Here is a 13,920-nt window from a genome sequence, read left to right on the forward strand (position 1 = left end):
TCAATACCACATAACAAGAAATCCATGTTTTCTATCACTTAAAGGGGTGAAACTATGCATTTTCCACGTACATTGGGCCATTTTATACCTCAGTCAAGTAACTGTTACCTTCAGTTATTATAAAAATGCTACATATACCAAAGATGACTTTAAAAATATGACTTCACAATTTAACTCCTTCAAATTGACTTCTGTATCTTTAAGAAGCTCCAGCTATTTCCAAATCGCCGCTTTCAACATGTCATCATAACATTGCTCCTCCTTGATCTTGTTTGCTACCATTCATAGGAGCTTTTACTAAGAATTAATTCTCAGCCAGTTTGCAGTTCCACCAGGTGTTTGCTAATTGCTGCTGCCGCTAGTCTGGAGGAGCTGAGAGGGGTGACATTGGGTGAGGGGACCTCTAAGGGGCGAAAATCGGCAGTGCTTTGTGAGCTCAAGCATTTAGGCACCCTAACTAGTTTCCATGGAGATTGAAGGATTCCTCAAACATTCATGAATGAATCAAAGCAACAGCCCAGATATGATTTTGATGAGGGATCAATATTCTAGCATGAAATAAGGTCAAAAAGTTCATTTTATATAATACCCCCCTTTAAATTAATTTTTTGTTTTAATTTGGTTTATTTTAAATGTATTTAACCAGAAAAGCAACAGTTAAAGATTTAAAGTAAAACCTATTCAGCCCAATTTTCTTCTTAATCATTCTTCTGGTGCATTCACAGTTTGGTTTAAATGCAAAACTGGTGGAAAACAGAAGCTCTTGTTTTAACAGTGTTGTCTGCAAATCAAATGTTGTGGAACAGAATGGGTTTATTTACTCCACCTGACCTCCACCTCATGAATGCCTTCTTTAAAAACTCTTACTGTAACTTGTGGTTTTCTTCCTTTTCTTTTTTCCACCGATGAAAGGTTTCTGTGAATCATCCATCCAACTGACCCAGGCTAAGGTTGCCTTCAAAAGTATAGGATCATTTCTCAATTCAAAATCCAACCAGGAATAAAATGTAATATTTCAAGACTTCATTGCCATATCAGCTTTTCAAGGTTCAACTCGCCGCTCAGTTTGATTTCTGACCATTTTGAGTTTGAACGATCAGAACATGGAGGTGCTGGTGGGATCACACAGTAACTGGAGGAGTGTGTGTGGGGGTGGGGAGTTACAATCTGATTCCAGGACTGGGTCAGTGGGAGAGGCTGCGTGGAATGAAACGCTTCAGTGGCATGCTCAGCTTGTTAGCATACACACACACACACACACACACAGTTCAGTGGAGTTACTCAGAGACTAAAAATACATGAGGAAGCTTTGCTGAGACCCTCAAGGAGGGATGTGTTATGTGCACACATGCATGTAGAAGCTGCAGGACGAGGTGGGGAGGGGGGTGTTAGCTCACGTCTCATGCAGAATAACATGCACATCACATGAGTGGGCAAATGCAAACAGACGTGTTCTGTTGGCCCAGGAGACGACGTGATGGCAGTTGACATTTTCTGCTTCATAGAGATTTCAGTTTTGCTCTTCCAGAACAACGATTGGTGTGTTTTCCACTGTTAGCAGCCATTCTTCTGCTGCAGCCGGTCACACACACCTCCGTCTTACTTAACGTTGTTCTGTTAAACAGCCCCTAAGCTTTTCTTAGGTAAGTGTTTTGAGGCTCGTTTAAAAATGTTGAACATTGTTAGTGACTTTTATTATGGGAAAACTGTCATGAGTCGGTTTTCTCAAAAGCTTGAACTAAGAGAATCACAGCGTGTGCCTGATTTTAGCCTGGCTATAAAGAAAAAAGCAATTTGGATTAAAAAATAAAAAATACAGACACAAACACACTAGGGGAGCGCGTCTATCATTTATTGTGAAAAATTGTTATTCATTATTGTCACCATAAATTTCAGTCATCGATTGTAAATGAAGAAAACAAAACTGACAGTATTGTAATACGGTATTTATTTTAATTTCGATCAATAAATATTAGTAAATTTCAAAATAAGATTAAATGCAGTTACTGTGATACACATCACACTTTTTAAAAGTAACTCTTGAAAAAGCCTATTACAGATGGAAATTTTTTTTAAATATATTTGTTAGACACCCCATGAATGCTGGCATGCAGTCACAGCCATACAGTCACCTAAAAAATTAGTGTCGTTATTTTTATCACAAATCTTTACCACAATAGTACCACACAATATCACAATAACATTCCTTGTCCATATTACCCACCTATAAAACACACAACACTACAGTTATTAATACAAAATATGTTGTTTTTTATAAGGTATTTATTGGCTTTTTGGTGTGGCTAATTACCATCAGACTGGTAAACAGGACCAGCTGGTGTGGCAAAGAGAAGCTTGGCCAATGGACGGCATGTTGGTCCTCTCACACGGGGCTGAGAGCATACATATCTGTGTGCTTATCTAGTATGAGCAGAATAATTACTGCTGACTGATGGAGCAGAGCTGCACGTCTGCAGAGACGGAGAAATGTAGAAGAATGGTGGAATGATGAAGATGTTCAGAAAAGGATTTGAGTTGAAGCAGAGAGGAGATCATAATGGTGCATTTATTGATTAGGAAGAAACATTGCTGGAGGAATCGTGTGTTGCTCAGTCTTATGCTGCGTTCCAGTTGTACACGGAACTGGGAAATTCCCAGTCAGAAAAATCAACTGGAACAGCTTCTGAAGTCAGATTTCCCAGCAACTCCGACTACCCAAAGTTATGACTTGCAAGGCCGACTTTGTGCTTCAATATGGCTGAAATGAGTCCTTCAGTTTCTCCGTTTAGTGATTTGAACCTCTCTCTTCCTGCTGTGTGACTGAGCCAACAGAGTCCTCTGTGGTGAGCGGCATCTAACTCTGCGTGTGTTTGTGTTTAGACAATGTCTGTGTGTTTGCGCATAGAAAAGAAGAGGTTTAATTAGACAGACCCATAAGAACATGTAATTAACTCCAGCAATTATCAGCCACTGGATATTAGTAAAGTCAGCAGACTGCTGTTTTTGCATGCAGCACCAGACTGAACCCTGAACAGAAATCTAAATCTAATCACTCAGACCTGCAGATTTTCCAGCCTTGGTAAAGCAGACGGTGATCTGAAGATTACCAACTTTACATTACACAGATCACATATGGCAGCTCCCTCCAAACACCACCGAGGCTGTTTAAGAGCTGTAAGAACACACACACACACACACAACCAAGGTAATTACCTCACACACATGCATACACACTGATTCAGGTTAGATTTAGAACAAAATAAACTGAGTGAAAAATTAGCATTCTGCCTTTCCCTGCTGTTTCAACTAAACAGATTATTATAGCTTTATGAAAATGGGAAGGACCCTTAAAATAAAACATCCTGATAGATAGCAAAGGAATGGCAATATAATTAACTTTTTTTAATATATATTAATAGCTAGTTACAATACTATTGCTCTATCCAGCAGATTTTAACCACAACAAAAATACCAAAAGTTGATTTAATCATGAATTGGATTGCGATGAATCACAAAATAAAAAAAGACCATTTGCTGAAAGAACGTACTCCGTAATTAAGCTAAAACTCTTGCGTTTACGACTTAAATTTTTTTGCCTGTAAATATGTTCTACGCCATGTTCTAACATCTCAAGTGGTACAGTATTAACTTAACCTGTTTTAAATTCTAGAATTAAAGAAATTTACATTTCTTTTTAAGCACCTTTTGCGGTAACGCTTTGACAGGTTGTGAATAATACTGTCATGACACCGTCATAAACATAACACCTATCATGAACATGAGTAAGTCTTCATGAATATTTATGACTGTTGACATAAAGTATCATTGGGTAAATTATGACACTTTTAATGCAAAGTTGACATTATTCAAAATGTCTTTATGACAAGTTGACATTAACCAAGAAATCAAGATCTGACATAAATTAGTTGTAAAAGTATTACTGATTAAACTTTAGCTTTAATAACATAAAGCTACATAATTTTTAAAGTTTAAAAAGTTTAAAGTCCTCCTGCAGGAGAGGTTTGTATGAGCGTACTTCTTCATTGGGTAACTGTTGTGTGGTCTTCTCGTTGTGGGGACTGGATGATGGTAATGATGGCATTAAAAATGATTCTATTAACTCTAGCTGACTTGTCCCGTTTGTCCCTTTGTCCTTTCACCTTCTTTTAACCTGCAGGACTTTGAAAGGTGTGTCAGTCTCTGTCCTCAGTACTAATACCTGTCCACTAACAGAGTAGTAGCATCCTGTCGGCTTTTAGCCTCGATTCAGAAGGTAGAAGACTTGAGTTTAGCTCTTTGCTTCATTCCCCCCTTCTCTTTTTTTCCTCCCTTTCTTCCTTTTCTTCCTCCTGCCCTGCTGTGTTTCCCTCCTGTGTGCTGGACGGCTGCTTCCTTCCTTCCTTCCATCCTTCTTTCCTTCCTCCTGTCTCGTCTTGCCCCTGATATTCATTTGGCCTGGGTGGGGTGTGTGTGTGTTCAGCCTTTGAAAGCACACTCTACACCCCCACGCCTCAGGAGTACGGCCGGACCTCGTCCACGCCCGTATCTCCGTCCACGTCCACTTTCCCGGCTCCCGGCGCATCCTCGGCCTCCTCCGCTGCTGCCGCCCCTCCAACCCCGCCCCTCAGACAGTCGGCGTCCCGCTTCGCCACCTCGCTAGGCTCTGCCTTCCACCCCGTCCTGCCTCACTACGCCACAGTTCCCAGGCGGCAGCCAGCCTTCCCTCAAGCCCTGCCTCCTGCCCCGGCGCCTGCCCCCACTCCTCCCACTCCGCCCAAGTCCGTGGTGTGGTCGGCGTGTAACTTCACCCCGTTGCCGCCCTCGCCCCCCGTCATGATCAGCAGTCCCCCAGGGAAGGCTACGGGGCCACGGCCGCTCATCCCGTTGGTGGCTCAGTCGCCCCTCAGCCAAAAGCCCCCGTCACCTTCACCCAACGGCCCCCCCATGTTCCCCGCACCCTCACCCGTCACTATCCCCCACAGCCAAACCCCCCTAGGAATCGCCTGCCCCACTCCGCCCCCTCCTCCGACCCCTCCCCCTCTCCCCCCATCGTCTTCGTTCGTCTCGTCTCCCCCCTCCTCATCCCAGGCTCCTGGTCTGCCCTCTCCCTCCACAGCGCCCCCTGCTGCTGCAGCTGCTGCCACTTGTGTCTCTGCTGAGCACCTCTCCCTCCCCGTGGGTCTGGGCCTGGCAGGGCCTCTGGAACCGGACGCAGCTCAGTGGGGCCCCTGCTGTCAGCCCCAGCCCCAGGGTAAGGCTTCCAGTCTGGTTTCTGCTCTCTCTCCTCTCCTCTTCTCTTCCTCCCTTTGTCTCTTGCTGCCTCTGGCTCACACACTAACAGGGAACTGTGTCTCACTTCAAGAGCAGGAGCTATGCCTGTTCTTGACTATTCATACCACTTGGATTTTTCCACATTTTGTTTCATTGCCACCATAATGTCTGTTTGTTGGGAAGATCGATGAGGTAGTGAACAATTTTGAGGTGATTAAAAAAACATACAAGTTGTCAAAATCATTCTAGGAATAAAACTCTTAAGGTGTGTGGCATTTGTTTGTATTCATCTCCTTTTGTTCTCAGACTTGTAAATAAAAACCCAGTAGAACCGACTGCCTTCAAAACTCATCTAATCAGGGCTGGATGATAAATCAATAACACTATATGTCGCAATAGACACGTGATCAATATCAATAGATACATCAGATAGATTGTTCAACATATAGAATTTTGACTGAACTCTGATCCAGAACTGCACAGCATTCTGGGGGATGTAGGCAGAGCAAAGGCTTTAGCCATTCAACCTCTCACAACAAGTTCAGCCAAGTTGGTGGCATCAACTTACTCACTCACTCTTTGGTTACCTAGCAACAACCCAGTGAGTAGCATGCGCAGCAGCAGTTTCAAGTTTTGCCACCATGCCTCATGACTGCTGAAAAACAATAACATGGAGTGAAAACTAGATCAAACAGGAAAGGTCACGTCACAAGAATTTCAGACATTAATATCTGAAATTCTTTATTTTAGATAAACAAAAAAATGTAAAATTGTTTTGTTTTAAATTTAAAACAAAAAACTAATGAATAATTATCAATATCAGCTGATATGAAACACATTGTGTTCTGTTATTAGCCATATTGCCCAGCTTGATACTGGGGTGGAGGTCTACCTTCCAGACACTCTAAACATCTAACCAAAGCTTTAATTGAACTTTTTAGATCAAACATGTCCATGTGTTAAAATGATCCAGTCAAAGTCCAGATGTAGATCAAATTAAGAATCTGTGGTAAAATGTAAAAATTGATGTTTACGGACAGTTTAAGGTTTTATGCAAAGAGGAATTGAGAAAAAAACATCAGTCTCTAAATGTGAAAAACTGGCAGAGACCCCAAACATCTTGCTGCAGGAAGTGTAGAAACACCTTGTGTTGTTTTAGGCTGATAAATATAAATGCATGCCACACTTTTCAGATTTGTATGTTGAAAACCGTACATCATATTCCTTCTACTCTCTCACAAAAATAAAATCAGAAGAACACTGGAGTTTATGTGATAAAATGTGGAAAGTCTTTGGTATAATAAATACTTTTGCAAAGCACCACACAAGGATTTATTACTTTAATACAGTGAAACTTAAAAACCTGTAAAGTCTTCTCTGTACTGTAGGCACTGTTGCTGCATCCCATCCTAACTTGTGTGCTTGCTGCTGACGAACCAGGCTTGACTGAATATAAAATGTCTTGTTTAGCTTTGCATGTTTGACGCATCATAATATGTTCCAGCAGATCACTGACTGGAGGTTGTGGAAAGCCAACATCTTTCTCTATTAATTACTCTCTTTTTTTATCACTTCATTCCTCATTAGTGTCCCACCACAGAGCTGCTTCTGTGATTTGACATTTCACTGACCCTGGTTGGGTTCTTCTGTGTGTCAGTGTGCAGTCAGTAACTAATCATTCACTCACTGAGCATCTGGGTTCTAATCAGACTGTCTGTAAATACAATTGATTCATAGCTAAATCAGCGTTTTAATCTTCACGGTTTAATTGTGAAAGACAGAATGCTGAATTCATTCTTAATCTGGCTCATTAAATGAACTGGTTTAATTAGGTATGAAATAAATCAGAGATTTAATGCCAACTTATACACCAACTCAGCAGCGGTCCTCTTACCTCCATCCTCTGTCCTCTCACACATCAGAGGATGTTTTCCCAGTTCTAGATGGTGTCGAGGCCGATGGCTCTGATTGGCTGGAAAACTGTGGGCTGCTGGATTTGCATTGATCACAGTTCAACACGGTCACATTCCATCCGAGTTTATTGATCAGATGATCTGCTCTTATCATAATTTGTAACATCTTTCTTTTTTTTAAAAGGGAAGTCATTGTTTTGGTCGTAATGCATCTCTATGGTTGTGTATGTGTTTCTGTGTTAATGTGTATTCTGTCAAATGTTCTGTTTAATGTTGGCTGCTTTTTTGGCCTGTTTTATTAAAACACAAAATTCTAATGAGACGTTTCATGCATTTTGTTCTTGTTTCTATAAATAACTAAAAGCAACAGGAAACATGTCATGTTTTATGCTGCTCACTAACACGCATGCTGTTTGCTTTGATATGACAAATCGCATCATTTTCTAGTATGTGCATTGATGTCGTGTTAATTGTGAATATTACAGTTTCAACACAATTATGCCTGCACTTTTTTTAACATGAATTTGTACTGAAGGGTAATAATGGAGGATGAACAGTCATGGTAATAAAATACTTTAAAAATAACACGGTCTTTAGCTCCTGCAGCGTGTAAGTCCAACTTTGGAGCAAAAACAACAAAATCCTGTGCATATGAAAAGTTTTGACTGAGTAATAATACAGACAAGTTATATAGATTGACACACAGGTGGATAGACAGACTTTATTTCTGTTAATTATGGCCATTCATCACTTAAAGCTAATGGAAACTAGAATTATAATGCTGTAGCAGACCAAAACTTTAACAGAAATGTGGGCTTAATGAAAAGAATGTTTAATACCTGCTTTAAGTTTATTTCCAAAAGGTACTTTTAATCAAATGAGACTCATTGGGATGTACTGTATATCCTAATTTATTGAACATACATTCCAAGTGTAATTGCACTTCTGAGAGTTATGTTTTCAAATGATATGCCAGCTGTAATGTGTAATACAGTTGTATTCAGTTTATACATTGTGATACAATGTATAAACTGTGCTGCAGTGTTTGGATGCAGATAAATAATCTGAGAAGTGAAATGGGATCGACTGGTTTTGTAAATAGTTAGCCTGACTATTTAGCACTAGCGCTCCCAAATCCAATTGAATTGAAAGCTTGTGTTGTCATTGCACTCATATACTGCAATGATTCATATCTTATCACAAAGGATGGTTGTGACTCGTCCTTTGTGATGATGTGAACTGGCTTTTGAGTTGCTCATGTAACACGCTTAAGATGATAGCTGTTGTTTTTACACCAAAGTTTTAATGTCCAACAGAACTGGAACACACCATGAATCAGTATTTTGCCTAAAAGTGTCATTATTTTTGTTCAAACTAAGCCAGATGCAGGAGAGATCAGAAACAATTGTTTCTGCCCAAAAATCTAAAACTGATTTTACTTGAGTTTTTTTCCCAAAAAATTGGGGAAGTGAAATCATTTAAAACTGCCATGCATGTGGTTGCACAACACCGGTGTTGGCCAATTAATTCCATTCAATTCTATCTGTATTATATTGCTACATCAATCAATGTATGTAGATCAAATTATAGCGACTGAAACTTGGTGGATTCTTCTTTGACTCATTTCTCTACTCTACATTTTAACTTTGTGTTTCGGAAATAAAAACTTATAGCTGATATGTCATATTCTGTTATTGTCCTCAAGTTCATCTCAAACATATTAGTACACCTTGCAGATTTGTATTGCTTTTATTCAGCTTAGAACTTTGTTCCAGATAGGAAAGAAAGCTGCAGTCATTCAAATGATGGTAGCATGATATCAAAACAGTATTGATTACTAAAAAAACACATTTACATTTTGTGTGTCAAGAATTTTCAGTATTCACTTTTCAATAATCTATGGAAGAATCTTTGCATCCATCAAGCTCTTATATTTGCTGGTCAGTTTTTGCAGGTTTTCGCTGCTATTTTAAGTTTCTCTGTAATAAACTCCAAGTCTCTGAGGTTAGAAACTCTCCTTACCATCACCCTAATCTTTAACTCACTCCACTCAGTGGGTGCAGCTTATGTTCAGGTGCACCTAATAGTCTGGAAGTAATGGTACTCTACCAGAGGTATGAATGATTTTAGTTTGTAAATCTTCCCCTGACGAACTCAATGTTGGAGATTATTCAACACTTCTTCCTCTCTGCGGTTGGCATTGAGGTCAGGGGTCAATGGTCAGGGCTCTGTGTGGAACACCCTCACTATTCTCAACTTTCTGCATTGTTCACTGCCTTGTGCTCATTGTTCTTTAACTTTCCCATATTTCTCAATTTTGAACATGAAAATGAATCATGAAATTCAAGGCTGATTAAATGAAAAAGGAACAACTTATAGATTTATGAATTACTCCTAGAAACTTCAGTGATTATGAAGGTGAATATATTTTTCGGTTGACTGTCTGTCCTCCATTGTAACTAAACACACAATCCACTGAGATGTAGGCGTTTTAATGGAAACAACTCTTTATTGAATGGTGATGGTTTAGATTGTGTAACACTGAAACGCCGTTTGGATCAAATGTAAATTTGATTAAATTTGGTCTTTAAAGTTGTGAAATCAGATGATCTACTGAAGTCAACGGTACGGCGTTACTCTGTCTATAATTACAACAGCTTGAAACTCATTTTCTTTCTTTCTGTCTCCTGCCTCCACCCCTCCCCCCATCCATCATCCCCTCCGTCTAGCAGATGTGGCTCAGACCCCGGTACTGACCACCCCCACCCCTCCCCCACCTCCGCCCCTGCCACCCGGCTCCACTGTGACCTCGGCACCCGCCACCCCCACCACCCCGGCTGGCCACCCTCCTCCTCCACCGCCGCCTCCTCCTCTCCCTCCCACCCTGACCCCAGGCGGGACACCACCTCCTCCACCAGGGGCCCCGCCGCCGCCCCCGGCTCCGCCCTTTCCTGCGGGACTCTTCTCTCCCACGGAGGACCGCCCCCTTTCGGGCCTGGCTGCTGCCCTCGCTGGAGCCAAGCTGCGCAAAGTGCCAAGGGTGAGCAGCCGACTAGAACCTCCTGATAGCTGCATCTCCACTAGCTGCATCTCCGTTCATCATATAATGCCGCAAATTGGAATTCTGAAAATAAATTTGCTTAGCATTTTGATTAAAAAAATTTAGTTTTTCAATAAGATTTTGCATTAGGATAAGGTGAGGGGGTTTTTCACAACCATAATTTGCAAAACTGCAATGGAAACATGTTTTTTTCCTGCCACATGAGTCATGTGATCAACAGCCGGATGTTTTCACTAGTGGAAAAGACGACGAAGACAACAGGAAGTGGGAGGAGGAGTTATGTTTTTTGATGACTTTCCACGTGAACAAACTTATTCTTGTGTGATTTTGATCAAATCTTATTTAATGGAAACTCCACTATTACAAAATTGTGTGTTTTTTTGTTTTGTTTTTTTTTTTTTTTACATTAGCGGAATATAGACAAGGTTTTGTGAATATTAGTAATGGAAATGTAGCTGTTATCTTTGGAACCTAATGTTGAATCTCACCTGATCACTACCCATTTAAGTGTTCACACAGTATTCATGCATGGTCTCTCTCTCTCATACACACACACATACACACTCACAGGCCCGCCCCCACACACACACGGCCACCATCTGTCCCAGCCCATCCTCATCTCAGGCTCAGAACATTGACAGCACCTGCCAAACACTCCATGGCTGCTTATGTGCAACATGACAAAACACACAAATCAACCATAAATTTGTAAAGACACATCTTGTCCTGAAATGTTAAATCACCAATAAGCTTTCTTTATTATTATTATTATTATTTCTCCGCCCCCATCCCACAGAGTGACGATGCAGGGGCGGCTCTGGCAGCTGCCCTGTCAGGGGCCGCCGGGGCCAAAACTGAGGCCAGAGGCAATGGGCCTCTGCCAGGAGGAGGAGGGCTTATGGAGGAGATGAGCGCCTTACTGGCCAGGAGGTAGATTGCTGAATTCAGTCTGCTTGAAGCTCCTAGTTCCAATAACCAGATCTAACTTAATATGGCAGCACTCTTTAGAACATCAGGGCTGCACCATATTAAAAATCCTCACACAGGCGGTAATTATGGTAAATATTGTGATATTTGTCTACTTTCTTCTTCCCTTTTTTCCTTCACTCTGATCATTATCATTTTGAACGTCTTTGTGTTGCCATGCTGCCATTAGACTCAATATAACTGGCTACTTATGACATTAGCTTGTAAAATGCAAGTTTATAACACTTAGAATATTAGCCATCAGTTATTGTGATGGTGATAAATAGTGCAGCCTTAACTTAGATGTATTTTTTATTACTATTATTGTAAAATGCTGGTGGAGTCCTAGAGAGAATGGCTGATTTAAACAGTTATCACTGTTTTAACATTATTTATGGCTAACATCTCTGGGATTTATGTCCTGCAGGAGAAGAATTGCAGAGAAGGGCTCCTCACCTGAACCTGACCAGAGATCAGTAAGTTGGACGTAATAATTTTTTGATATGTTATCACAAATCAGTTTTTTTTTTCTCACATCTGAGTCGCACAAAAGCTCCTCTGTAAGCCGTGGTTTCCTCAGTGAGGCCAAGCTCCACATTCTTTCCATTCTTGTCTGAATTACCTCTCAGTCACTCAGTGCTTCATCTGTTTGATGAATGTGAACAGCAAACTGATGTCCAAAATCTGCCCAAATATTTAAAATTCAGTGATGACTGTAAAACTTTATTAGTTTCCTTTTTCCTCATAGAGCAGACTACCTGCATCATCTTTCACAGATTTTGAAAACATGAATGCATGCCTTAGCTATAGATAATCACAAACCATTCTCTGGGTGAAATATTTACAACTCAACAGGTATTCTAAAAACAATGTTTCCTTTATTATTTAAACTGCTTTATTATTCCTACTGACATTCAATTTCCCAAACATATTTGAAATTCCTGTATCTCTTTTATTGAAGATTTTTGAACTTCATGAGGTTCTTAATGAAACATCAAATGACAAATCTTGTTTAAATATGAAATTTCTTAGATTTTTTTTTCTGCCCATCAGGAGGAGGGTGAGATCAACACAACCCCCAAAGTCTCAGCCTGTAGCACACCAGGTAAGAGTCAGAGGAGGACTGGTCACCCAGGGCTTCAGCTCAGCTGCAGGTCCAGATAATCAAAGTTAGAATTGACCTTAGTACTTTCTTCTGAGGGATTTCCACTGATCAGTCTTGTCATTTCAGTTGTTTGTCAAGCTTTGAGTTTTTCATATGTACATATTTGCATATTTGTCTGCTGATAGCAATCATTAATTATTCATATTAGGATCAGATTTTGCTCCAATGCTAAATAATAGTCGCTTCAGACTTTTAGACAGGCTTCAGCATCCTTCATTGGATGCTGTGATATTTTAGCATCAACTAAACAGTTCTCTCTTCCACGACAAATTAGGGCCAAAGAAATAGATTTTTTAAATATAATCTCACATTGCAAGAATAGGGTCATAATGTTTGCAGAATAAATATGCAATATCACAAGAAGACAGCTTTAAAATTACAGAAAAAGTTGTTGTAATGAGAACAAAGCTTGGATATAGTTATAGAAATCTGACATGACCAGCTGGTCGGGTCCATGTGGTTGTTTCTTTGAACTAGATAGTCGCTTGCACAACCGTTTCAAAGTCCTGCTGCTGATCATTTTATTCTGATGTGTTAAAAGATTATGGTTTTCTAAAACCGATAACAAAGAATAACTTACGAGATGTTTCAGCATTCCTCATTTGAATGTTTTATTATTTTTAATAATTAAATAATTATCATAAAATTACTGCTTTATTCTGGTAATATTATTACGCTATTCTCTTATTATTATGGCTTTTCTTTTATTATGACTGCATTCTCATCATTTTTTAAATATTTTTTACTTTTAAATTTCCTTTGGGATCAATAAAGTGTCTTTGAATTGAATTGGTACTCTTCTCTATGTACAACCTGGAGAATTCTAAATTCTTACCTTAGCGTTGAGATTTTCAAAAGGTCAGTATTTTCTAAAGCAGCATGTTTTATGCAGACACAAGCTGAAAGCTCCAAAGGATACAACAGAAAATGTTGCTCTCTGACAGCCTGAATAAACACACATGCACACGCAAGCACACATTTACATGACGTATAAAAACATTTAATGTCTAAATAGCTTTTCACATCTCTGTACTTTCTATGACTAACTTTAAATCTTCTTCACTCAGTAGCAGCATACAGCACGAAGATTGTTTTTGTTTGTGCAGCTTGGTAGTGTTGCACAAACAATGCAACAATGTATAATGCATTGACTGATTAGAAAAAGATGACATTTCTCAGTTTCTGATGAGTTGGTCTACAATTGTCCCCTTTGAGCCACCATCTGATTTCTCAGTCTGTCTCCAGCATCCTCCTTATATAATGGTTTGATATGTTTTAATGACAGTAAGCTGAAAATCAGTAAGAGAAGCTTGGTTTCTATTATTTTGTGTGTTTTTCTTGCTGTCCAGACATGCCCAGGAAGCCATGGGAGCGAACAAACACCATGAATGGTAGCAAATCTCCAGTGATTGGAAGGTACAGTCCCAGCCCTCTCCTCAGTAGAGCCTCTGATCATCTCACTACGTCTTCTTTTATACACGATTCAGTTTAAAGTGCATTTTATTTCACTACCTGACTCAGACGCTTTGAAAACCTTAGCAAAA

At 40.0% G+C, this 13,920-nt stretch overlaps 1 protein-coding gene across 9 annotated transcripts in view; it reads left to right on the plus strand.

Annotated features, from left to right (window-relative positions):
* The window catches only part of enah (ENAH actin regulator), a 123,054-nt gene that overhangs the window by 97,309 nt on the left and 11,825 nt on the right, over positions 1–13,920 (plus strand). For 6 of the 9 annotated variants that reach the window (XM_032585114.1, XM_032585112.1, XM_032585110.1 and 3 more), the window contains 6 exons: positions 4,481–5,251; positions 9,917–10,224; positions 11,042–11,175; positions 11,639–11,687; positions 12,265–12,316; positions 13,726–13,792. In XM_032585114.1, the coding sequence (XP_032441005.1) occupies positions 4,481–5,251; positions 9,917–10,224; positions 11,042–11,175; positions 11,639–11,687; positions 12,265–12,316; positions 13,726–13,792 (1,381 nt within the window). The remainder of the gene's footprint in view (positions 1–4,480; positions 5,252–9,916; positions 10,225–11,041; positions 11,176–11,638; positions 11,688–12,264; positions 12,317–13,725; positions 13,793–13,920) is intronic. The other 3 variants (XM_032585118.1, XM_032585119.1, XM_032585117.1) reach the window with 2 other exon arrangements.

This window comes from Xiphophorus hellerii, chromosome 15 (assembly GCF_003331165.1).
Source record: "Xiphophorus hellerii strain 12219 chromosome 15, Xiphophorus_hellerii-4.1, whole genome shotgun sequence".
Taxonomy (NCBI): domain Eukaryota; kingdom Metazoa; phylum Chordata; class Actinopteri; order Cyprinodontiformes; family Poeciliidae; genus Xiphophorus; species Xiphophorus hellerii.